The 21,218-nt window shown below is 62.9% G+C and overlaps 1 protein-coding gene across 2 annotated transcripts in view; it reads right to left on the bottom strand.

Moving 5' to 3' along the window:
* Nucleotides 1–2,503: 2,503 nt before the first annotated feature.
* Nucleotides 2,504–21,218, bottom strand: part of INF2 (inverted formin 2) — a 30,191-nt gene continuing 11,476 nt past the window's right edge. Inside the window, exons 2-23 of one of the 2 annotated variants that reach the window (XM_055098072.2) lie at nucleotides 20,398–20,797; nucleotides 18,934–19,049; nucleotides 18,700–18,859; nucleotides 18,205–18,238; nucleotides 15,985–16,126; nucleotides 15,110–15,251; nucleotides 14,165–14,908; nucleotides 13,581–13,732; nucleotides 13,436–13,497; nucleotides 12,785–12,887; nucleotides 12,463–12,548; nucleotides 11,980–12,080; nucleotides 11,226–11,296; nucleotides 11,047–11,154; nucleotides 10,534–10,604; nucleotides 9,594–9,714; nucleotides 9,155–9,319; nucleotides 8,838–8,940; nucleotides 8,541–8,702; nucleotides 7,302–7,955; nucleotides 6,818–6,874; nucleotides 3,175–3,314 (exon numbers count right to left, since the gene is read on the bottom strand). In XM_055098072.2, the coding sequence (XP_054954047.1) occupies nucleotides 6,819–6,874; nucleotides 7,302–7,955; nucleotides 8,541–8,702; nucleotides 8,838–8,940; nucleotides 9,155–9,319; nucleotides 9,594–9,714; nucleotides 10,534–10,604; nucleotides 11,047–11,154; nucleotides 11,226–11,296; nucleotides 11,980–12,080; nucleotides 12,463–12,548; nucleotides 12,785–12,887; nucleotides 13,436–13,497; nucleotides 13,581–13,732; nucleotides 14,165–14,908; nucleotides 15,110–15,251; nucleotides 15,985–16,126; nucleotides 18,205–18,238; nucleotides 18,700–18,859; nucleotides 18,934–19,049; nucleotides 20,398–20,788 (3,744 nt within the window). In that variant the 5' untranslated portion in view covers nucleotides 20,789–20,797 and the 3' untranslated portion in view covers nucleotides 3,175–3,314; nucleotide 6,818. Of the gene's footprint in view, nucleotides 3,315–6,817; nucleotides 6,875–7,301; nucleotides 7,956–8,540; nucleotides 8,703–8,837; nucleotides 8,941–9,154; nucleotides 9,320–9,593; nucleotides 9,715–10,533; nucleotides 10,605–11,046; nucleotides 11,155–11,225; nucleotides 11,297–11,979; nucleotides 12,081–12,462; nucleotides 12,549–12,784; nucleotides 12,888–13,435; nucleotides 13,498–13,580; nucleotides 13,733–14,164; nucleotides 14,909–15,109; nucleotides 15,252–15,984; nucleotides 16,127–18,204; nucleotides 18,239–18,699; nucleotides 18,860–18,933; nucleotides 19,050–20,397; nucleotides 20,798–21,218 lie in introns of both variants that reach the window. The other variant, XM_055098073.2, reaches the window with a different exon arrangement.

Here is a 21,218-nt window from a genome sequence, read left to right as displayed (position 1 = left end):
CCTCCTGCCCCCTGCACCCATGTCCCCAGTCCCCTCTTCTTCCACCGGGCACATTGACACTTCCTCTCCCTCAGCATCCTCGCGGGGAAAATGCCGTTGTGTGGGTTCCAAGCAGTCAGTGGGGCCTCAGTGGAAAAGCAGTCTTCATGCATGAACTTCCTAGTGCCACCTTGGGGGTGACAGCTGGTGGGGGGTGAGCAGACCATCGCCCCCAGCTTGGGAAGGGGCTGGAGCAGGGTTGGAGGGCTCCGAGATTTGGCAGAACCTGGAGCCTGCTGAGAAGGGGCTGCACCTGAGGGTGGGGCAGTGGGTCTGGGGGTGTCAAGGAGGGAATTTGGGGCACAGCGGATAGCTGTGCAGGTAGGGAAGAGGCAGACTGCAGCAGGAGAAACCAAGAGCGTCACGGAGGTTTGTTTCCAGATGAGAGAAACTGACAATGTTAAATGTCCACCAGGAACCACAAAGTCCCATCAGACAAGGGGGTGCTGCCAAGGCCTGGTGGGGGCCACCAGCTCTGAGCCCTTCCTGGGGACCCCTGGGGCTCTGGGCTAGCAGATGTCAGATAGAGGCTTGGGGGACTGGGGGACATGCTAGACCACCTCACTAAGGGGGCTTGGACTGACCCTGCAGAGGCGAACACTAGTGACTCACTGACTTCTCCAGGCCCGGACTATAAATAGCCACGGGCCCGGGTGGGGGCCGGGAGTTGGGGCTTTTCTAAAAACAGCCCTGCCCAGGCCCAACAGCTGGGGCCCCTGCCAGTCACACGGCCCAGCCCGAATTAGAACACCCCCACCCCATACCCCCCACAGTGGGCCTGTCCCCAGGTGTGGGCAGCACAGGAGCCACCGAGCTTGGGGCCATCCATCTGGACCGTGCTGTCTCGATGTGTGACCTTGGGCAAGAACGAGGGTGCATGGGCGTGTCCACCTGTGGGTTCCACTCTTTGGGGGCCACACCTCCCAGTAAGACCATCGTACACGGTGGCCCAGGACACACAGACACCCACAGCCGCCTGTGTACACGCGTGCGGCCACGGAGCCTCGCCATGCAAGGCACCCCCAGAGCTCCTGTTGGTTTTGGTTCCTTTGCTGGCTGTAGCCCACTAAACTGACTTCTCATGGAGCACAGAGGAAAAAGAAAAACCAGGCTCCCGGAAGGGCAGCTCCTCCTGTCACAGGGTCCCCAGTCCCACCTCTCCAGGCAGGAGGGGCGATGGCCTCACTTACTGCAGATGACCTCGTAGGTGACCCCACCCAATACTCCATAGTCCAGTTTTACTGGCAGTTCCGTGGAGGGTGGGGAGGGGGAGGCGTGGAGCTATTTAACTGAAAAACAATAGCACGGATGGGAATGAAAAATGGTGCAGCTGCTTTGGAAAACAGTTTGGCAGTTACTTAAGAAGTTAGACATAAACTTAGCACGTTGCCCAGTTGTTCCTCCGCTACGAATCTACCCCAGAGAAACGAAAACTCGCAGCATCCACACGAGACTACGCAGACGTCCACAGCAGCATCCACAGGAGGACGACGCAGACGTCCACAGCAGCATCCACAGGAGGACGACGCAGACGTCCACAGCAGCATCCACACGAGACTACGCAGACGTCCACAGCAGCACCCACACAAGACTACGCAGACGTCCACAGCAGCATCCACACGAGGACGACGCAGACGTCCACAGCAGCATCCACACGAGGACGACGCAGACGTCCACAGCAGCATCCACACGAGGACTACGCAAATGTCCACAGCAGCAGGATTCACAGAAGCCCCAAACTGGAAGCAACCCAGATGTCCATGGACAGAAGAGCAGACAAACAAAATGTGGTCCATGCATGCAATGGAATGTGCTTCAGCCATGAAATGGAATGAAGTCCTGATACAGCCTGCCGTGAGGATGGCGCGTGAAAACAGCCGAAGGAAGCCAGGAGACATGCATGACATCTGGGGCGTCTGGAGTGCAGGTGAGTGGCTGCCAGGGCTGGGGAGGAGCACAGGGAAGGGGTCGGACTGATGGGTGCGAGAGGACTTCTTGGGGTGACAGAGAGATTCTCAAAATGGATCATTGCACAAACTTGATCTGCTGGAGAGCAAACACCACCGCAGCACACACATAACCAGGGAGTCTGGTGGTTTGTAAATTACGCCCGTGTAGAGCTGCATCCTTCTCACCACTGTTGGATGCGGTTCACCACTGGGTCTGCCCTCTTCTAGATGTTTCTTACTGCCTCCTGAGAGCTCCAGGGACAGCCCCTGGCCTGGGGGACTGGGGGACCCTCAACAGTGAATGCTCACACGGTGCCTGGGGGCCCAGGGACCCCTCAACATTGAATGTTCACACGGGGCCAGGGGGCCCCTCAACAGTGAGTGTTCACACGGGGCCTGGGGGCCCCTCAACAGTGAGTGTTCACACGGAGCCTGTCCAGCGCTCACCATGTTTGTGGGAGCCCACGTCCACCGCCCATTCCCGCAGCCTCTGAACACGACAGTCGCACACCGGGCTAGGTCTGCTTTTTATTGGCCACGCATCCAGCCGCCAGCCTCAGGGCACACACCTGGCAGGGGGCAGGCTCGGGCAGGCTGCCCTCGCTGGGTGGGCAGTGAGGGGGCAGCGGCTGCTGGGTGTCACCCTGCAGCCCCTCAGGTGGACCTGTATTGTCCCCAGGGCCTGCCCAGGCTGGGCAGCTTGCACTGGGAGGGGTTTTCTGTTGATGTGATGGCCAAGTTTCAGCTGCAGGGCAGAGGCCTGGCAGTGGCAGCAAAGGCAGACCGCCCCCCACTCCAACTTCAGGGGCTGGACATGCTGGAACGGGGGCCAGACCCCATGGGAGGGGACCCTGGCCTGCCATGGCACTGCCTGCCAGCTTACCCCTGCCCAGGGCCTCCAACTCAGCCACCTCCAAGCAGTAAAGACTTGCAAAGCATTGCGTTTTGATTAAACCCTGCTGGGCTGAAGGGCAGGCAGAGCTGTGGTGGACACTGACAGGACGCAGCACCCCCCGACTGGCCCTTGGCAGGCTGCACCGGGCGCATGCGGGTGTGGGCCAGGGTTGCCTTTAGGAAGCAGGTGGGAGGCTGGCACGTGCAGGCGGTCCAGGAGGGCACCAGGCCTGGCAGGGCACTGGTGCCTGTCGGGGTCCCAGCCACAACACCCCAAGAAGGCTCCAGGAGGGCCCCGGCTGGGTAAGGCACGGAGTTTTGGTTTCCGGGGCCCAGTCCCAGCCTGGCCCCCAGAAGAGCCTCTCTTGGCAGAATGGCAGCATGTCCTGTGGCCTGGGCTCTCTCACTTGGCCTTGGGCCTGGGCCTGAGGCCTGTAACAGAGAGAAAAAATGACATTATTAGGAGCAGTTTTCCTGGGTACAATATCAGGTGCCCGCTTCTGGGTGCCTAGGTCCCTGAACCCCTCATCGCCACTGTCCAGCAGGTTGTGCCGCGCATCGCAGGTCCACTCTGACCCCAGGCTCTTTCTCTGGAGCAGCACAACTTATCCAGGTGGAAGGTGCCGGGCTGGCCTGGCCAGGCTGGGTTTTGGCAAGGCGTGGCAGCCTGAGCCTGTCTCCTCTCTGCTGAGATAGGGAGTCTCTGTGGCCTGTCCCCCACTCCCTGTCTGAGACCCAGGCTGCACTCTGTCCTTACTCATTCATCCCCACTGACACCCCCTGCAGCCCTCCATTGCTTCCACATCGGGCCCTGGGCCCCACACGAGGACCCCAGCAGCGCTTTCTCCAGTGGGCTGCTGAGGACGCTCAGCCCCGCCCCAACAGCTCCCACCACCAAGACGGCCCCCACACATGGCCCCACAGGCCTCCTGCCCCCAACGCCCTCTTCCCTTTCTGGTCCAGGGGCCCTCGATGGCCCTTGTCTGAGTGTCACCCCCACTGCCACCACAGTGCCAGGTGGTGTCCCAGCTCCCCAGTGGGATGGCCCAAGCAGGGTTTGAGAACCACTACTCTAAACAGACAGCAAGAAAACAAAAACTGTCCAAAACAATCACTCAAAGGGGGGTCTCAGCACCATTCCCCACTCAGGGAACCTGGAGAAATGGCCAAGACCAAGGCCCGCGCAGGGATGGGGGGGATCAGCAAGTCTGGGGTGAGCTAGGAACAGGGGCTTGTGCCAAAGATGGGAAGTGCTCAGGGGCTGTGGGTCAAGGGCCCCCGCTGGTCCCCATCAAATGCACGGCAGTGGCAGTGAAGGATTACTGCACATTCAAAACTCACGTGATGGAAAAAGGGAGGGGAGAGGGGAACGCTCGGACGAGGGGCGGCGAACGCAGAACCGCGCTGCAGCGGTTTGCTCCACAGGTCACCACCGGTGCTTATTAACCAGACAGCGTGGTGTTCGTGCAGTGGAGGTTCAGAAACCACCCCCGCAGCCGTGGTCAGCGCTGCTGCCACAAACGTCCCCACCCAGCTGGGGAGGACATGGCATCCCTTGGGGTAGAACTCCTGCCCCAAAACTCAACCTGGACCTACTTGGGGGCGCAATCAGGCAAACCCAAAGTGAAGTTATCTTCCAGAACGTCAATGTCATACAAGACAAAAAGGGGCAGGAATGTTCTAGAACAAAAGAGACTGAAGTGATATGATAACCAAACACAGCATGTGACTCTGGATACAATCTTGTTTGCAAAAACAACAAAGCAACAACTAGAGAAGGAATTATTGGGGCAAGTGGCACATCCACACTGGTACCGAGTATTAGAAGCACGTGGACGTGAAGCGCCCCGCAGCGGACCCTGCCCGGGGGGGACTGGGAGGACGGCAGCGCACCCTGCCCGGGGGGTGCGGACTGGGAGGACGGCAGCGCACCCTGCCCAGGGGGGACTGGGAGGACGGCAGCGCACCCTGCCCGGTGCGGGGGGACTGGGAGGACGGCAGCGCACCCTGCCCGGGGGGGACTGGGAGGACGGCAGCGCACCCTGCCCGGGGGGGACTGGGAGGACGGCTGTGCTCTCAGGTGTCTGTGGGCGAGTTTAGGGCTCCAGTGCCATGATGTTTATAAGAAACTCTCAGATGCCTCAGTTGGAGGGGGGCAATGTAGCAAAATGGTCACAATTTTGGTACTTTTGGCAAATGGTTGTAATTTCGGGGAGAAGGTGTTGTTCATTCTGATCTATGCAGTTTCCTGTGGTGTTGAAGATTTTCTAAATAAAAAGGTGGGGGCTGGGCACGGTGGCTCACGCCTGTAATCCCAGCACTTGGGGAGGCCGAGGCGGGTGGATCACCTGAGGTCAGGAGTTCGAGACCAGCCTGGCCAACATGGTGAAACCCTGTCTCTGCTAAAAATACAAAAAATTAGCCGCGCGTGGTGGCATGTGCCTGTGGTCCCAGCTACTCGGGAGGCTGAGGCAGGAGAATCACTTGAACCTGGAAGGTGGAGGTTGCTGTGAGCTCAGATCGCACCACTGCACTCCAGCCTGGGCAACAGAGTGAGACTCCGTCTTGAAAAAAAATAGAAAATAAAAAGTTGGGGAGAGAAGAGGATTCCTTCCTCTTGCCCTCAGCCACTTGCGTGGCAGGAGCTGGGGCGGGTGGAGGCTAAGCACGTGTAGCAGGTTCAGGAGGGAACCAGGTGGAGCGTGGAGCTGGCACTGGGCACATCCATCTTTCACTGGACCATTGTCAGATGTGGCCGCCCGCCCCAGACCTGCATGCTCCACTGTTCCTCACACTCAGGGCCTGCAAGTCCAAGTTCCAGCCTCTAAGGGAGATGCCAGCACCTTTCTAAAAAGTACACGTGGGTGCTTCACACCAGAGAGCCACACTCGGAAGATGACCCTGGAAGCAAAAGCTGGAACCCAGGGTGAAGGCCGTGCCCAACAGCGAGGACAAGCTGTCCGGAGAAGCTTCTCCGGGCTCACGACTGCTCTTGCCTCTGATGGGCACCAGCAGACCTCAGGTGTGCACCTTGAGCCTAAGCCCCAGGCCCAGCGGTCAGCATATTTGTGATGCACAGACACCGGGCTGGCTCTGAGCAAGGCTGGAGGTGCTGGAAGACACCACGACCTGGGCTCACAGAGCTCACAATCGGCCGGGCTGGACCTTCTGGTTCTCTGCTCTAGCCCCTCCTCCACCCAGTGCAGGCTGGTCCTGTCTAGCTGGATGCATTGGCCTCTCCAGCCCTGTGGATGGACCTGGCTGATTGACCTTTGGCTGGTCGCCCCCCAGAACCAGCGGTGTGCTGGGGGTAATCTGCTTCTCCATAGACCCACCCATGGCCTCGGGGTGGGAGGACACTGTCCAACAGGAGGGGGGGTTGCAGTGTGCTTGTCCCTGGCAGCATCTGCCCTTGCGACTGTCCGGGTCTCCTCACAGACTTCCTGGGGACATGCCCCAGGAGGCCCCACGCCATTGACACACTCAGAGTGAAGATAGCCCTCCACCAACAGACAGAGCAGGAAAGCCACAGCGTTACTGGAACTGCAGTTAGGGCCAGGACACCAGACAGGAGCAACCTCAGCCTGTCCTGCCAGCCAGGAGGTCCTGCCCACGCCCCGGGGCCCGGATCCTGCTCGCTAAGGGAGTCCGGCTGGCCCTGCCACCTGCCCTCTCGAGGCCCGCATGCCCGGAGCCAGCACTGAGGTTGCGTCCTGCCTGCAGGAGGCACCAGTTGAGCAGGTAACCTGCAGAGAGGGAGGGGACGGGGCGGGGAGCCCACCACCAGGGCTGCGGGAGCGGCAAGGCCACACTGACGCACCACGCGGGCTGGAGAGAAGCCAGGTTAGTGTCCCGGAGGGGTGTGGGCAGCAAGCTCCAGCCCCACTGCCCTGCAGCTGCTGTTAGCCCCCACGGAGCGCCGGCTGCGTACATACCTTACTGGATCACACACAGTTTCTTTGTTTTATTATCATCAGAATCAGGGGGAACCTCTGCTTCCAAATAAAAGAAACGCACTCAACGGCTTATCACACAGAAGCAACCCTGACTCGGAGCGGGTGGGGCTGGGGGGCCCGGGACAGCCATGCCAACACCCTCTGAGGGCTGCCCGGTTCTCTGGCCACTAAGCCAGATGGCAGCCACTTGCCTGGGACCTGGTGCCCGGTGTCCGCCCCCTACTCCCTAACGGAGATGGCGTGAAGGTGGGAATTAGTAGGTTGGAGGAACAGTTGCACGGGCCGCGGCAGCCCACATAGCCGCCCTGCGGTGGACGCACTGCCGCCTCCTCTCCCGTGCCGCACCCAAGTCACCTCTCCTGGGTGCCGCTGGAACTTGCAGTGCCCAATGGGGAAGGGGAGGGACCGGCTGGGTGCCAGCGCCCTGGCGTGGGACGGTGCCCGGGGCCCCTCCCTGAGTTACCTTCCTGGCTCCTGGAGGGACGCTTCTTCCTTCGCTTCCCGGTCCCCTTTGAGGCCCGGCCCCGGGCCCTGGGGAGTGTGCCCGACCCTGAGGAGTCGGTCACCGCATCCTCGGAGAAGGACTTGTCCAGGGATGTGTCCAGTGCGGACTCTGGGGCCGTGTCCTCCTCGTCCTCGTCCTCATCCCCACCTGGGCCTGCTGCAGGGGGTCTGGCACCATGGCTGTGGACAGCGTCCTCCAGCCCCTCACTCGTGCTGTCGGCCTCGGCCTGGAGGACGCCCAGCAAGGACGTGGGATCCTTGGCATCTTGCCTTGAACTTCCCGCTGCAGGGGGCTGGTTGCTGGAGAACTTGAGGGGCTTCAGGGCCTGAGCATCTCCCAGAGTCACCGGCCAGGCCCCCTCCAAGGGCTGGGGGCACTGGGGATCCTCAGTGGTTAGGACATCGCTGGCATCCACATACCAGGAAGAACGCCTCTCCAGGGGCCGGGGACCACCCTCCTCCGACTGCTCCAGGGTGGGCTGAGGGCCGGGGGTCGCGGCGTCTACAAGGTCCCAGCCCCGGGACTCGCTGGCCGTTGTAGCATCAAGGCCGGGCTCAGAGGCGGGACAGCGTGTGCTGCCCACGGGGTCTCCTGCAGGGTTACTGGTGGCCACTGGATGGAGGCACACACCAGTGAAGGGCAGGCACCCTGCCCCCGAGCCAGCCCAAGTGCAGCCTCCTCCATTCTGCTGTCTACCTGAACGCCCTGCAAAACCTCCTCCCCAGAAAGCCTCCTCTGATGTCTCAGAGCAGGACCCGGCCTCAGCGTCCTTGGTCTGTCTACACTGTGGCAGGGTGGGGGACACTGAGCCATGCCATTCTCAGCACCCTGAGGCAGCCACCCCAGGAATGGGGTCCTCCCACCAGGGCCTTGCCGCCTGCCTTTCCTGCCACCTCTAGCACCCTCTGAGCCCAAGGGCATCGGTCAGTGGGCCTGGCCTCATCTCTCTGGAGCCCAGCGGGCTGGACTGCTGCTTCAGCACTGAGGGCAGGGCCTGCTGTTACAGTGGAGGAGGTGAAGTGAGTGGAGGGAGGGATGAGGGCTGAGCGGCCACCACCTGTCCCCTCGGCTGTCCCCAGTCTTAGGGGCCTCCAGGGTGGCCCAGGGAGAGGAGAGGGCTTTCCGGTGAAGTCCTGGAGGCACAGGGTAGGGACAGGGGCAAGGGGACCATGAGGAGGCAGTGGGAGAGGGTCTTACCAGGCTCTGTGGCTCTTGGGGGATCCATGGAGGCTGCCTTGCTGCCCCCGTCGGTGTCCCCGCGGCCCCGGGCTGTCTTCCGCAGCTGGAAGCCCTTCCTGATGTCAGCCAGCAAGGCATCGATGACACACACCTCCTCCTGCTTCCCGGGCCCCTTCCTGACTGAGGAGCGTGGGGCACTCAGAGAGCAGCATGGGACCCTGGAGCCCACCTAGAGGGCTGGGGGTGGTGGGGAGGCTGGAGCACAGACAAGGATCCCAGAGTCGCCCCCTCCCCGCCCAGCCGGCCCAGCCTCACCAGGCTTCCCGTCCTCTCCCCGAGGCCGCCGCGCCTCCTCCTCCGCCAGCTGCTGCTTCCTCCTCTCTGCCTTCGCCGCCTGCTCCTTCCGGTCCTTGTTCTCCTGCACTGGCAGATGTGGCCCCGTCACCCCAGCGTGGCATCCCTCAGGGGCTCCATGGGCCTGGGCGTCCCCCTCCCTGAGCCGCAGCAGCGCAGGGCCCACATGGCTGTGTCGGCCCGACGAAAGGTGCCTCTGCCCATCCTGCCGGAGGAAGGCCAGGGGCCTCGGGACCCCACTCTAGCCAGACAGGCTGTGTCCCGCCGGGCTGCCCCACCTTCAGGGCACGGAGGAAAAGGTCCCGGAAGGCCTTCATGGTGCTGAACGTGTCCTCCAGGGACAGCTGCTGGGCGTCCTCACACAGGTAGTCGGCCAGCTCCCGTTGCTTCTGCTCGATGGCCTCAAACAGCTTGTCCAGTGCCCGGAAGGCCGAGATGCTGGCCTGGGGGCAAGGGCACGTGACAGTCCCGTGAGAGCCCCGCGCGGGCACCACCCGGGGTGAGGCCCTGAGTTGCGGGAGGGTGGCGGCCACAGGGACAGGCCCTGAGGACGGTGGTCTCTGAGAAGGAGCAGGGGCCTGTGCCCTGACCATGCGCACCTGGGGTAACTCGGGCCCCAGGATCCACCCTGGAGCCAGGAGACAGCACAGCCACTCGCCCAGCTCACTCTATCAGGGCAGCCTCTCCCGCCAGCCCCAGGCCCAGGTGCCCACTTGCCTGGAGGCGCTCGGTGTACTGCTCCTGGACCTCGGCCACGGAGGCAGACACCTTCCACTCGGTCTCTAGAAGCTTCTTCAGGTTGGAGCTGGCCTCTGAGCGGATGATCTCCAGGTTGATCCTGAAAGGTGAGGAGGGCCGGGCAGAGACAGCAACGGCTGACGTCAGCCTCGCTGGGACAGGGGAGCCCCTCCCCTGCACCCCCCGGCACCCCACTGTGCACCCTGCAGGCTGTACTCTGAGGCTGCACATGCAGTGTTGGGGTTGAGTGCCTGTTCCAGCCGACCCTCAGCCCCCTGTGAGCATCTGGGCGGGGACCCTAATGGTCAGCCTGTCCTGCTTGCCTAGTTCTCTCCAAGGCTGAGCAGCTCCTGAGCCAGAGAACCTTCCAGGGCAGGTGGAGCCCGGGAAGGACTCCGTGCTAGGGGTCCGGACTGTGTAGTGGGGTGGCCCAGGCTGCCCTCCTGCCTGGGTTGTGTGACCCAGGAGGTGACACTGCTTTCCTGGGCCTCCGTTTCCTCATCTATACAATGAGGGAGGCCCGAGCCTGCTCACGGCTGTCGTGAAGGTTCACCTTGTGAAGGGGCTGTATTAGACCTGCCCGTGGTGTGACCCTGACCTGGCCAGCCCTTGCCCACTCTAGGCCTGTTTCCTCGCTTAAGTCAGAAGGGGATAGGCCACGGCAGACCCGGTCCTGTCCCAAAAGGAAAGTGTTCTATTGGGCAGGGCTCCGCGGCGCCGGGGCTGCGCTGTGGCTGTGAGACCCAGCCCTGGCGAGCAGCCACCTCACTGGCTGGGGACAGAAGTCAGGCCCCCACCTGGCTGAGGGGCTGTGCTGCGGCTGTGAGACCCAGCCCTGGCGGGCAGCCACCTCACTGGCTGGGGACAGAAGTCAGGCCCCCACCTGGCTGAGGTGGGCGGGCTGGCAGGAGCTACCTACCCTGCTGCTTGCGAGGGCTGTTCCAGGTCCCGGGGCAGCTGCAGGAGGTCGGGGTGGCTCTTTTCCGCTTCCTGCAATGGGACACGTCCAGTGAGATCCACTGTGGTCATACTCTCCACCTGGGGATGACCCTGTTCCCACTCCCCCAGCTCTAACCCTTAGCAATTAAGGTCCAGAAAACCCCCAGTACTCCAGACCCTCAAATCTTTCCCTTGGGCCTGGCTATGACTTTGTGATGTTTCTGCTTTTCCTAGGGACTGTCCCCCAGATCAGGGACAGGTATCCTGGGGAGGGACAAGGCTCGTGCAGGGGAGCCAGTGCTGCAGGAAGGAAGGGGTGCTGGGAGGGGTGGGGGCGTGGCTCTGACTGAGGCTGCTGGCTCTAGACGGGGCCCTGAGACAGGGAGACCGGCGGCCAGAGTGGTGGGCATGGGGGTATGGCCTCTACACCTCTACACCCCAGGTCCGGGGGGCCTTGAAGCCCTCCCATTATGCCCCCGCCACCACGGCCCACCTCCAGCACGTGGTGCAGCAGCGTCACGCGGTTTTGCTGGGACTTGGTCTCCGTGAGCTTCAGCAATGTGCTGATCTTGAAGCCGTCGGCGTCACCGGTGTGGCTGCCCTGGGAGGGGCAGGGAGTGAGTCTCGCCAGCCCCCGGCACCAGGTGGGATGGGGAGCTGCCCCTGACTTACGTAGTTGAGGAAGTTCCCAATTCTCAGGATCAGCTGGCAGAAGATGGGCAGCTGGCGGCTGGTGAGCAGGCCTGCAGGGGCAGCCAGGGCTGGAGAGGGGCTCTTGATTCGGAGCCCCCAGATGCCCTGGCGGTGGGGTGTGGTCCTGCTTGCCAGTGCCCCAGCACTCCCTGGCTCCTCCCCAGGCTCAGCCCAGTGCCGGAAGGGTCACAGGACAGGGCCTGGGGGCTGCAAACCCTCCACCGATGGGAGTGGACACCTACGGTGTGCCTGACAGACGTGAGCTGTGCCTCACTGGTCCGTACCTGTCCCTCTCCCTGCCCAGTGGCTGTGGCAGGTCTCCATGGATTCCCCTTTCAGAGATGGTGCCTGTGTGTGTGCACTTATGTCTGTACATGTATGTGAGGGTGTGTGTGTTGGGGGGGGCGTGTACGTGTGTCTGTGTGTCCTGTGTGCATGTGTGTGACTCTGCTTGTGGGCTTGTGTGTGTGCACGTGCCCGAGTGGCGGTGGGCATGCGTGTGTGCACGTGCCTGAGAGTGGCGGTGGGCATGCGTGTGTCTGTGTGCCCAGCAGGTATGTGCACCGAGGTGGTGGCAGCAGGGTGGTTTCTGGAGTGGTGGTGAAGGCTGGCACCCTTAGGTGCTCTTAGCAGCCATTATGATACTGGCGGTAGCAGGGGCCCCGAGCAGCCCTCCCGCCCCGGTTCGGAGGCCTGTCCCTCCTGCACACGTGCCCCGCTTGGCCCCACTCACTTTCGCAGGCAGCCAGCACCAGCTGGGCCTTGGGCCGCACCATGTCCAGCACGGCGGCCGCGCCCTCACACAGCAGCATGCACTCGATTCGCAGCTGGTAGCTGGGGATGGCACAGACAGGGATCAGTGGCCTGCACCCCCCACCTGTCCCTGCCAGAGGGGCACTCAGCACAGGGCTCTGGCTTGGGTGGTGGGCAAAGGGAGGGGGTTTCCGCCGCCTGCCCCATCCAACAGGCACCCTCCCGGGCCTGCGCAGAGCGGGATCCAGTTCCTCCAGAGGCCTCCAGCCCCACACTTTGAGGGGAAGGACTGGGGGTGGGGCTCGAGTGATGTTTAGCAGCCCAACCGCTGCAATGCTGCTCCTGGAGCCCGGGGCAGCCATTGGCACAGCCTCTTCTCCTCCCTGGCTGGGCCCTGCTCCCTATTCCTGCTCTCCTCCCACCTGGGGCCCAGGCCCTGGGGTCTGAGGGCGGCCGTGCTCACCAGGGAATGGCCAGCAGGAGGAGGTAGAAGTGGTCGGCGCTGGCCAGCTTGGCTCGCTCCTCTGTGAATGCCCGCAGGTTTTCAATCTGCCAGGAGGAGAACGGCATGTGGGATCCCCCCATGCCAGCTTCCCGCCCTCCCGGACTGCCCGCCGGGCTCAGCCCCTCCAGTGCCCATCATGGCTCCCTGTGGCTCACGGTTCAGGGCAGAGGTGGGGCTGGGATGCCTCCCTTCTCTGTCTCCCTGCTGGGAGCCCCCAGGACAGCCTCTCCCTTGGTTGGTGGCACTAACCGGGGGTGGGGTGTGGGGGTGGTCCTCTTACCTCGTGCTTCTCGGGAAGGAGCTTAAGGAGTTGTTTGAGAACCTCCACATCAAACTTGGTGGTATCTCCAGCCCGGATCATAGCAGCGACCTCCTCGTTGGAGCTGGAGCAGGGAGAGGACCGGGCAGGGGTGAGTGAATCATGAGTCACCCCCACCCAGCCTCTTTGGGACCCCGCCTGGCAGGGTCTCCCCACGTAGTCATGGGGTGGCCAGGGCAGGGGGGACACAGAACAGTCGAGTTGTTGCCCACGGTCACGCGGTGAAGGGGACCCAGGCTGACTCCCACCCTCGCTACCCTCCATGGGCCCTGCTCAGGAGATGCAGGATGGGTCAGGTCCAGCCAGCTCCCTCGGGCCAGTGCTGGACACCCGCAGCAGGAAAGGACTCGGGGGCTGAGAGTCAGGGCCCACTGGTTTAGCCACTACTTGTCTGTGGCCTTGTGGGGGGAGGTCCCAGCGCTCTGTCCCTGGGAGCCTGGACAGCCCCTAGCTGGGGCAGCATGGGGCTATTACCCGCCTACGATCCTGCCTAGGAGATGCAGTGTGCACTTCCCATGGCGGCCTGCAGAGGGCACTGCTAGGCCCAAGTCAGAAGGCTCAGGTGGAGGCGAGGCTCCGTGGCCTGGGATGGGGGCCACCTCCCTCACTCACCACTTAAATTGCTTCAGGAAGATGTTGAGGTTCAGGCTCTTCTTGGCATCGAGGAAAGTGATCTAGAAAACCCCCCACCCAACAGGCTGGTACCGGAGGGTGGCCAGGCAGGTGGCCCCGGTCTGAGTCCCCTCCCCGTCCCCACCTCCTTGGGCTCCTTCCTGGCCCGGGCGGCCACCGTGGTGGGCTCCTTGGGCTTGGCTGCAGGGAAGGAGAATAGTCGCTCGATGCTGGAGAAGTCGGGCTCCACAGCCTCGGCGTCGGGGCTGCTCAGGGACGCCCACATAGAGTTGTGCTCTGTCGGGTGGGGACACGGCCAGTGAGGCTCTCGCAGCCCCGGGGCCTGGCGATCCAGCAGGCAGGGGCTGGAGCCTCCCAGAGGGTCTAAAGGATGCCCTGCCTGGGGCCCAGTAGGTCCAGGTCCAGCGTACAGCAGGCACCCTGCCTCCCTACCTGAGCACCTGTAGCAGGGCCCCAGGGCACCATGGCACCCCAGATGCACTGGCTCACGGGAGCATGTGGAGGGGGGTCCTCAGAGGTAGCCCCTGCACTGCTCCTCCCCCGTCCCCACCTCAACCACAGGCGCCGGGCCCAGAGCAAGGGCCGGCTGCCCTGGCCACGCACGGGCAGGACGCGCACACAAGTTCCATGTGCCACCTGCCCCTCTCCCCAGCAGAGACCAGCCCCCGTCCTAGGGGAAGCTTCCCTTGGGGGTCTGGGGACCCTCACCACGTGCCACGTTGGATGGCAGCTTCTGCCAGTTCAGCTTCTTCATGCGCAGTGTGGGTGGGTTCACCCGCCGATGGCTGGGGACCCATGCTGAGCCCAAGCCGTGGTCCACCTGGGCCACGATGACCTCCTCCATGCCTCCCGCCACGGGGGCGCTGCAGGTGCAGGGCAGTAGTGGAGGTGGGGGTGGAGGAGGGCCCCAGCCCATACCAGGCGGCAGGGGTGGGGGTGGGGGCGGGCATCCCAAGCCCGGGAGTGGTGGAGGTGGTGGGGGCAGGAACTCACAGGAGCCTGGCAGGGGTGGTGGTAGAGGAGGTGCTGGGGGGGCCATGGCCCCCAGGCCTGGCAGGGGCGGGGGCGGGGGTGCTGTTGGGAGGGCCTTAGCCCCCACACTGGGCAGGGGGGGTGGTGGGGGAGGGGGAGGGGGCTTGGCACTGGAACCAGGGAGCAGGGGTGGGGGTGGGGGTGGGGTGGACGCCTGCTGCTCCAGGGCTCTGGGCTGCGAAACTTTCAGGATGCTCTCACTCTGGGCGTGGTCCACGGGCTCGCAGGCAGCAGCTGCTGCTGGCTGCTGGCCCTCCACGCTGGGCTTGGGGGTTGTAGTGTTTTGAGGAGAGCTGCCCCTCTGGCTCTGGTCTAGGTTGGCCTGGACGCTTTTATGGGCCTTGACCAGGGGGCTCGGTCTGGGTCGCCCCTTGACAGACAGGAGCCGCTCAACCACTTCCTCCAGGGTGCATTCCTGGGCTGCAGTAGGGGATGTCCAGGGTCAAGGGAGAAGGGAGCGGGGGAGGGAGGGATGGGGGCTTGAGGAAGAGGCAGGAAAAAGCGGCCACCTCCCCTGGGCAGAGGATGGGTTGGGGCCAAGGACAGGCTCCCTCCCCCATGGTCTACGACCTCAGTGTCTGCCCACCAGGCTGTGCCTACGCCCCTGCCCCGCCCCCTCACCATCGCTGGCCAGGAGCACGGCCCGGTTCACGAGGCTCTCCAGGGCCTCCCAGAGCAGCTGGCTGGAGCGGAGGGTGGGCTCCAGGTGCAGGAGGCCCTGCAGCACCGACAGGAGCTGGGCAGACACCGGGGAGCAGCTCACCTGGACGGGCGAGTGTGGGGTGCAGGTCAGCAGCCGGCCCCTCCCTGGTGGACTAAGGACTGTGGCCTGTCTGCCAGGGTGTCCAGCCCCATCACCCCCTCTATTCCCACGGATCCCTAGAGATGAGAGTTTCAGCGACTGTGGTACTGGTGACATGTGGGACTGTCCTGTGCATTATGGGATGTTAAACAGAACCCCTGTTCTCTACCTACTCAATGCCAATAGCACCCCCTGCCCAGCCGTGGCAGCCAAAAATGTCTTCAGATGTTGCCAGATGCCACCTGGGGACACAACTGCCCCCAGATGAGAGCTGCCAGGTTCAGGGAATGAGGGGAAGGCCTGAGCTTGACGAGAATTCAGCCTCTTAGCCCCTCACCAAGCCCTGAGGCCTCTGAAGCCGACCTGATGGGGACTGGGCAGCTGGGGCCCAGGACAGTATGGCCGGCTGTGGGCCGCACTGGTCTTTGGAGCCCCGTCCTTCTGGGTCCTGTGGCCCTGGCTTTGCCCCCAGGGCCCAGCCCGGCCCCCAGGCTGCCCGCTCTAGGCGCCACCTCCCTTTCCAACCCCTGGGTCCTTGCTGCTCCCTGGAGTCTGACCCCAAAGCTGGCACCATGGCCCAGGTCACAGCAGGGTCTGACCAGGGCAGGGAGGACCGTTCCAGGCCCAGCCTCTGGACCTCAGGGCCACAGCCTGCCCTGGAGGGCTGCCCTCCGCCCTGCAGCCCCCAGCCCACCTTGTGGAACAGGGAGGCAAAGACCTCCTGGTGGCTGCTCATGTCGACCCCGCCAGAGACTCGCAGCAGCTCCTCCTCGTCCTCGGCCTTAGCCTCCTCGAAAGCCTCCAGCTGGATCAGCAGGTCGGCATCCTCCAGGTCTCTGTGCAGGAGGGGCCAGGTGGGCTAAGCCTGCTGCTGCCACCATCAACACGCAGGCGGGGCAGCCTGGGTCAGCGCCAGTGTACCAGCCCCGCTCAGCCCACCTGGGACTCTGAGCCAGGCCGTAGCCAGCTGTGGCTGACATGTGACCCACGTAGCCAGGGATAGCGACCTAAGAGTGGCAGCTCCCAGGTCAGTGCCTTGCGCCCTGCCAGGCTGCCCCCAGGTCACCAGGCACCCGCACGCCCCTGGGGAAGGGGAAGGGCGTGTATGCCCACTCCCATCGAGTAACGTGCACCAAGGCCTGGGGAGGTGGCACACAATGGAACCAGGCCGTGACCTTGGGGGAGGGAAGGCCCTCCCCTGGGCGCTGCGTGACCACAGTGAAGACCACACCTGAGGTGGGTCCACAGGGCTGCATGGATACAGGAGGGGCGGGGCTCTGGCCTGAGCAGGAGGAAACTTAGTGTTCACTGGGCCTAGGACTTGCCAGTCATCTCAGTCTGGTCAATGAGCAGAGCCCTCTGCAGGCAGGGCCGGCCCCCTTCAGCCCACACTGGTGGGGCACAGGCACCCATGTGGGCAAACTTTGCTGAGGCCATTTCTGTTTTTTTTTTGAGATGGAGTCTTGCTCTGTCACCCATACTGGAGTGCAGTGGTACGATCTCGGCTCACTGCAACTTCTACCTCCTGGGATCCAATGATTGTCCTGCCTCAGCCTCCTGAGTAGTTGGGATTGCAGGCACATGCCACCACGGCCAGCTAATTTTTGTACTTTTAGTAGAGATGGGGTTTCACCATGTTGGCCAAGCTGGTCTCGAACTCCTGACCTCAGGTGATCTGCCCATCTTGGCCTCCCAAAGTGCCGGAATTACAGGTGTGAGCCACTGCGCCTGGCCCCTGAGGCCATTTCAACACCAGGCATTCTAGCCGTGGGCTCCTCCAAGCTGATTTCCCTGGGTGTAAGGACACCCCCCTGAGTATAGTCCTGACTGAGGCCTGGGATAGAGCTTCTCAGCTATGTGGGTTCCCAGCAGGGCTGCAAGATTTAGCAAACGAAACTACAGAGTACCTGTTCAATTTGAATTTCAGACAATGAATAACTTTTGGCATAAGTATATCCCATGCAACATCTGGGATATACTTACACTAAAATATTGTCTGTTGTGTATCTGAAACCTGAATGAACTGCATGTCCCATACAGTACCTGGCAACCCTAGTTTCTTTTTAAAAAAATTTTTATTTTAGACTTGGGGGTACATGTGCGTGTTTGCCACATGGTACACTGTGTAACGTAGGCGATTTGCCTTCTACGGCAGCGGTCCCCAGCCTTTTTGGCACCAGGGACTGGTTTTGTGGAAGACAATTTTTCCATAGACTGGGGTGACGGGAATGGTTTAGGGATAAAACTGTTCCACCCCCGATCATCAGGCATTAGACTGTCATGAGGAGCGCAGCCTGGATCCCTTGCGTGCGTGCGTGCACTGGAGAATCTAATGCAGTGCTGATCTGACATGAGGTGGAGCTCAGGCAGGAATGCCCGCCCACCGCTCACTTCCTGCTGCGTGGCCCGGTTCCAATAGGCCATGTACCGGTCCGCAGCCTGGCGGTTGGGGACCCTTGTTCTAGTGGGCCTGACACCAAGTAGTGACGAACACTGTACCCTGTAGGTAGTTTTTCAACTCTCGCCCTGGAGCCCGTGTCCCTGTCTCCATCTTGCGTCCACGTGAACCACCCTGTAGTTCCCTCTTATTGGCATTTCATTTTCTGTTTGTGGGTTGGTTCACTTAGGATCACGGCCTCCAGCTCCATCCACGGTGTGCAAAGGATATGAGCTCATTCTGTCCTTTCTATGGCTGCTGCAACCCTAGTTTCTGTGGGCAGCTGCCAGGGACAGTGAGCTGGATTCTAGCCTGAGACCTGGCTTCTGGCTGGACCCCTGGGGTTACTCCGGGGGAGCCACCTCCCTGCCATCTGGAGGTGCTGCTTAGGTGAGGTGGCTGGGAGCCAAAGGGCAGGTGGGCCTGGCCTTGGGAGCAGGAGGGGGAGCCGGCAGGACCGCTACAGTGGGGACTCACCGCAGGCGAGCCAGGACGTCCAGCAGCTGCAGCCCTGGGAAGGGACAGACAGGGTCAGAGGGTTTGGAGGCCACTCCCCGCCTTCCCCATTTCACTTCTGCCACCCAGAGCACCTGACCCTGCCCTGCTGCACTCATGGGACACCAGAGACCTGAGGCTCTGGAGGGGAGACATCATGCTGGACACACAGTGATGCTTACTCAGGGCTCACTGCCAGAACTGGCAGGGCTGGAACGAGGTCTCAGGCCCCCTGTCCGGCTCCACTGCCTGGCCAGCCTCACAACTGAGAACGGTCCAGGGTTGACCCCCAGGCGTTCTGAGGCCTGTGTCCATTGAAGGGGCAGGTGGTGACAGGCCCGAGATGGCGCCTTCCTCTGGGGCCCTGGGTCGGGGGCGGCTTTTGTGGCACTCCCACCTCCCCAGGTGGATGCAGCATGGGATGCACTGGCCAAGAGGCGGGCAGGAGCGGGCATGCGGCCCAGGGCGGGTGCTTACCGATAAACTCGTTCCGCAGCTGGGTGCGCGCACGCAGGTCCTCGGGGCCCAAGATGACGGCGTTGATGACGCTAAGCAGGGTGACCACGTAGGGCACGTTGTCGCTGCCGGAGAGCTCGTTCATGACAATGCTGAAGCGGTACTGCTGGCTGCACACCGTCTGCGGGGAGGGCGGGGTCAGGGCACACCCAGGCAGGGAGCCCCATGTGCCCAGGCCCAGGCCCTGCCGCACACCTTGTAGTGGTCCAGGGCGTCCAGGGTCAGCGCATGGCCCTCGGGAGAGTAGATGCACAGGGCAGCCAGTAGCTCAAACACCTGCTTCTTCACCATCACGTTGGATGTGTCCAGGGCTGCCAGGGTGAAGTGGGCAGGCTCAGCAGGGCCAATGCACCCCTTCCCATGCCTGTGCAGCTGGGCTCAGGGCTGGGGCTCTGGGCCTGGCAGGCAGACGCCAGGGGGTGCCGGGCACTTGTCTGTGGCCCACAGCAGTGGGCTGGGACCCAACGAGGTGCCCCACTCCTCGGTGTCCTGGCCCTGCTCCTGGACCACAGGGCCAGACCCTGCAGGGAAGGGCTTGGAGGCAGCTGCCCCATCCTGTCACTGGCTCTGGGCCCAGCTTTTCTCCCAATGCAGCACTTACTGTGTTTATGGCAGACACAACCTCATTCCTATGAACCCCTGCCTCCCACCCCATCTGGAGCTGTGAAAGTTCTGGGGGTGTCTCTCATCTGACCCTGCTGAGAACAATTCACAAAAGACTCCATAGAGGGGCCCTGCCAGGCCCAGGCTGGGGAGACGGGCTGAGAGTGGCTGGCCCCTACACCTGCCTCTGTCCCCTGGGTCCGACAGAAACGAGGCGCCTCTGGCTTGCTTGCCTGCACAGGTAACTGCCGCCCCCATGGGCCCAGCCCCGCCCATCACTGCCCACCCTAGCTCGTCCCCAAGCATCGGTGGGACCTGGCAGCAGCCATGGAGTGGCACAGCAAGGGTTTCTCTCAAGGGGCCGGGACTAACTTTGGGCACAGCCTGGGGAGACTTCCTGGAGGACAGGAAAGTGAGCTGGGGCTTAAAGGCTTAGCGGCGCAGGACCTTGGAGGACGCAAAGGCAGAAAACACGAGCAGAGGCAGAGACCAAGGGCCTGCCTGCCTGCCGGGAACGACTCCCCTGGGTGCTGGAGTAGGGGACAGGGCAGGGAGGGAGGCGCTAGGGAAGGCGCTGGGAGGTGGAGGGTGACACCATCAGTAGGTGTGGGCCAGACCTCAAGGGCTCTGTCTGGGCTGAGGCTGAAGGGCTTGGAGCCAGGCAGGTGTATGTAGGGAGCCACTCGGGTGGATTCGCATCTCTGACTCAGTGACTCCTGCCGCCGAGGTGTGGACAAGGGCAGAGAGCCCAGAGGGTGGGAGCCAGCACAGGACGGGGAGGAAGGGTGGGGCAGAGCCACACAACAGAGAGGGGCACAGGGGGACCGCTGGTGCAGCAGTGCGGGGACTGGGGTGACCTGGAAGCCTCAGACTCGGAGTGAATGTGGATGTTTTTCCTGAGCCCAGGAAGCCAGTCCTCCTCCAGGAAGCCCTCCTTGCCTGTCTGGCTGCGCCTCCTCCTGGTGGTTCCCCAGGCCTCCCGGGGCCTTTTGGGCCTGAAGCCTCATACCAGGTCCCTAGCGTCCGCCTGGGCGGCCCTCCCGCACTGCGGCTCACCCTGGGAGAGCTGGCGCACGTAGCCCTGGTTGCTGAGGATGTACTCGATGCCCTGCCGCGAGTTCATGACGGCGCGCACGCAGCTGACGCAGGTGAGCTGCAGCAGGGCGTCGGAGATGCGTGCAACGCCGCGGCCCGACAGCCGCGCCAGCGCCTCCAGCAGCAGGTCCAGGCCGCTCTGCTCCAGGAACTGCACCATCCAGCCGCCGTCGCTGCCCTCCAGGCGCTTGCGCAGGCCGGAGTAGTTGACCACAGAGGGCATCTGGAGCAGCCGGATGCACAGCTCAGGGTCCGCGCTCTCCAGGTTGGCCTCCGTGGGGTCCGAATCCTGTGGCCCCAGCTTCTCCTTCAGCGCTGCCCACTTGCGCTGTGCGCCCTCCTTCACCGACATCTTGCCGAGCTGCAGGCAGAGGGCAGGGAGCCGTCAGCGGGGAGGGGATGGGGGCTGTCCTCCTGGCCACCAGTGCAGGCGGGGCCACTTCCCTCGGTCTCAGTTTCTCTGCTGCAATTCCTGCTCACGTGCCATGCTGAGGGTTAGGGGTAGCACTGTGTCCCCCACTATATCTTAGGCTTCCCTGTACCCATCCCTGACCGAATTTCAGCAACCGAGGCGGCAGGCAGGAAAGGCCCTACTGCGCGCATGAGGACCCCGAGGCTCAGGGCTGGGAGGGGAGGAGCCGGCTCAGAAACCTGCAGCACGAGGCCAGCACGGCCCCTGCAGAGTGACGGGACCGGATGAGCTTGGGGAGGACTCGGGGGAGCAGGAGGCTCCCCTGGCTGGAACATTACCCACGGTAATGATGCGACAAAACGGCGCATCC

Source organism: Pan paniscus, chromosome 15, assembly GCF_029289425.2.
Source record: "Pan paniscus chromosome 15, NHGRI_mPanPan1-v2.0_pri, whole genome shotgun sequence".
Taxonomy (NCBI): domain Eukaryota; kingdom Metazoa; phylum Chordata; class Mammalia; order Primates; family Hominidae; genus Pan; species Pan paniscus.
This window is presented reverse-complemented; position numbering and strand designations above follow the sequence as displayed.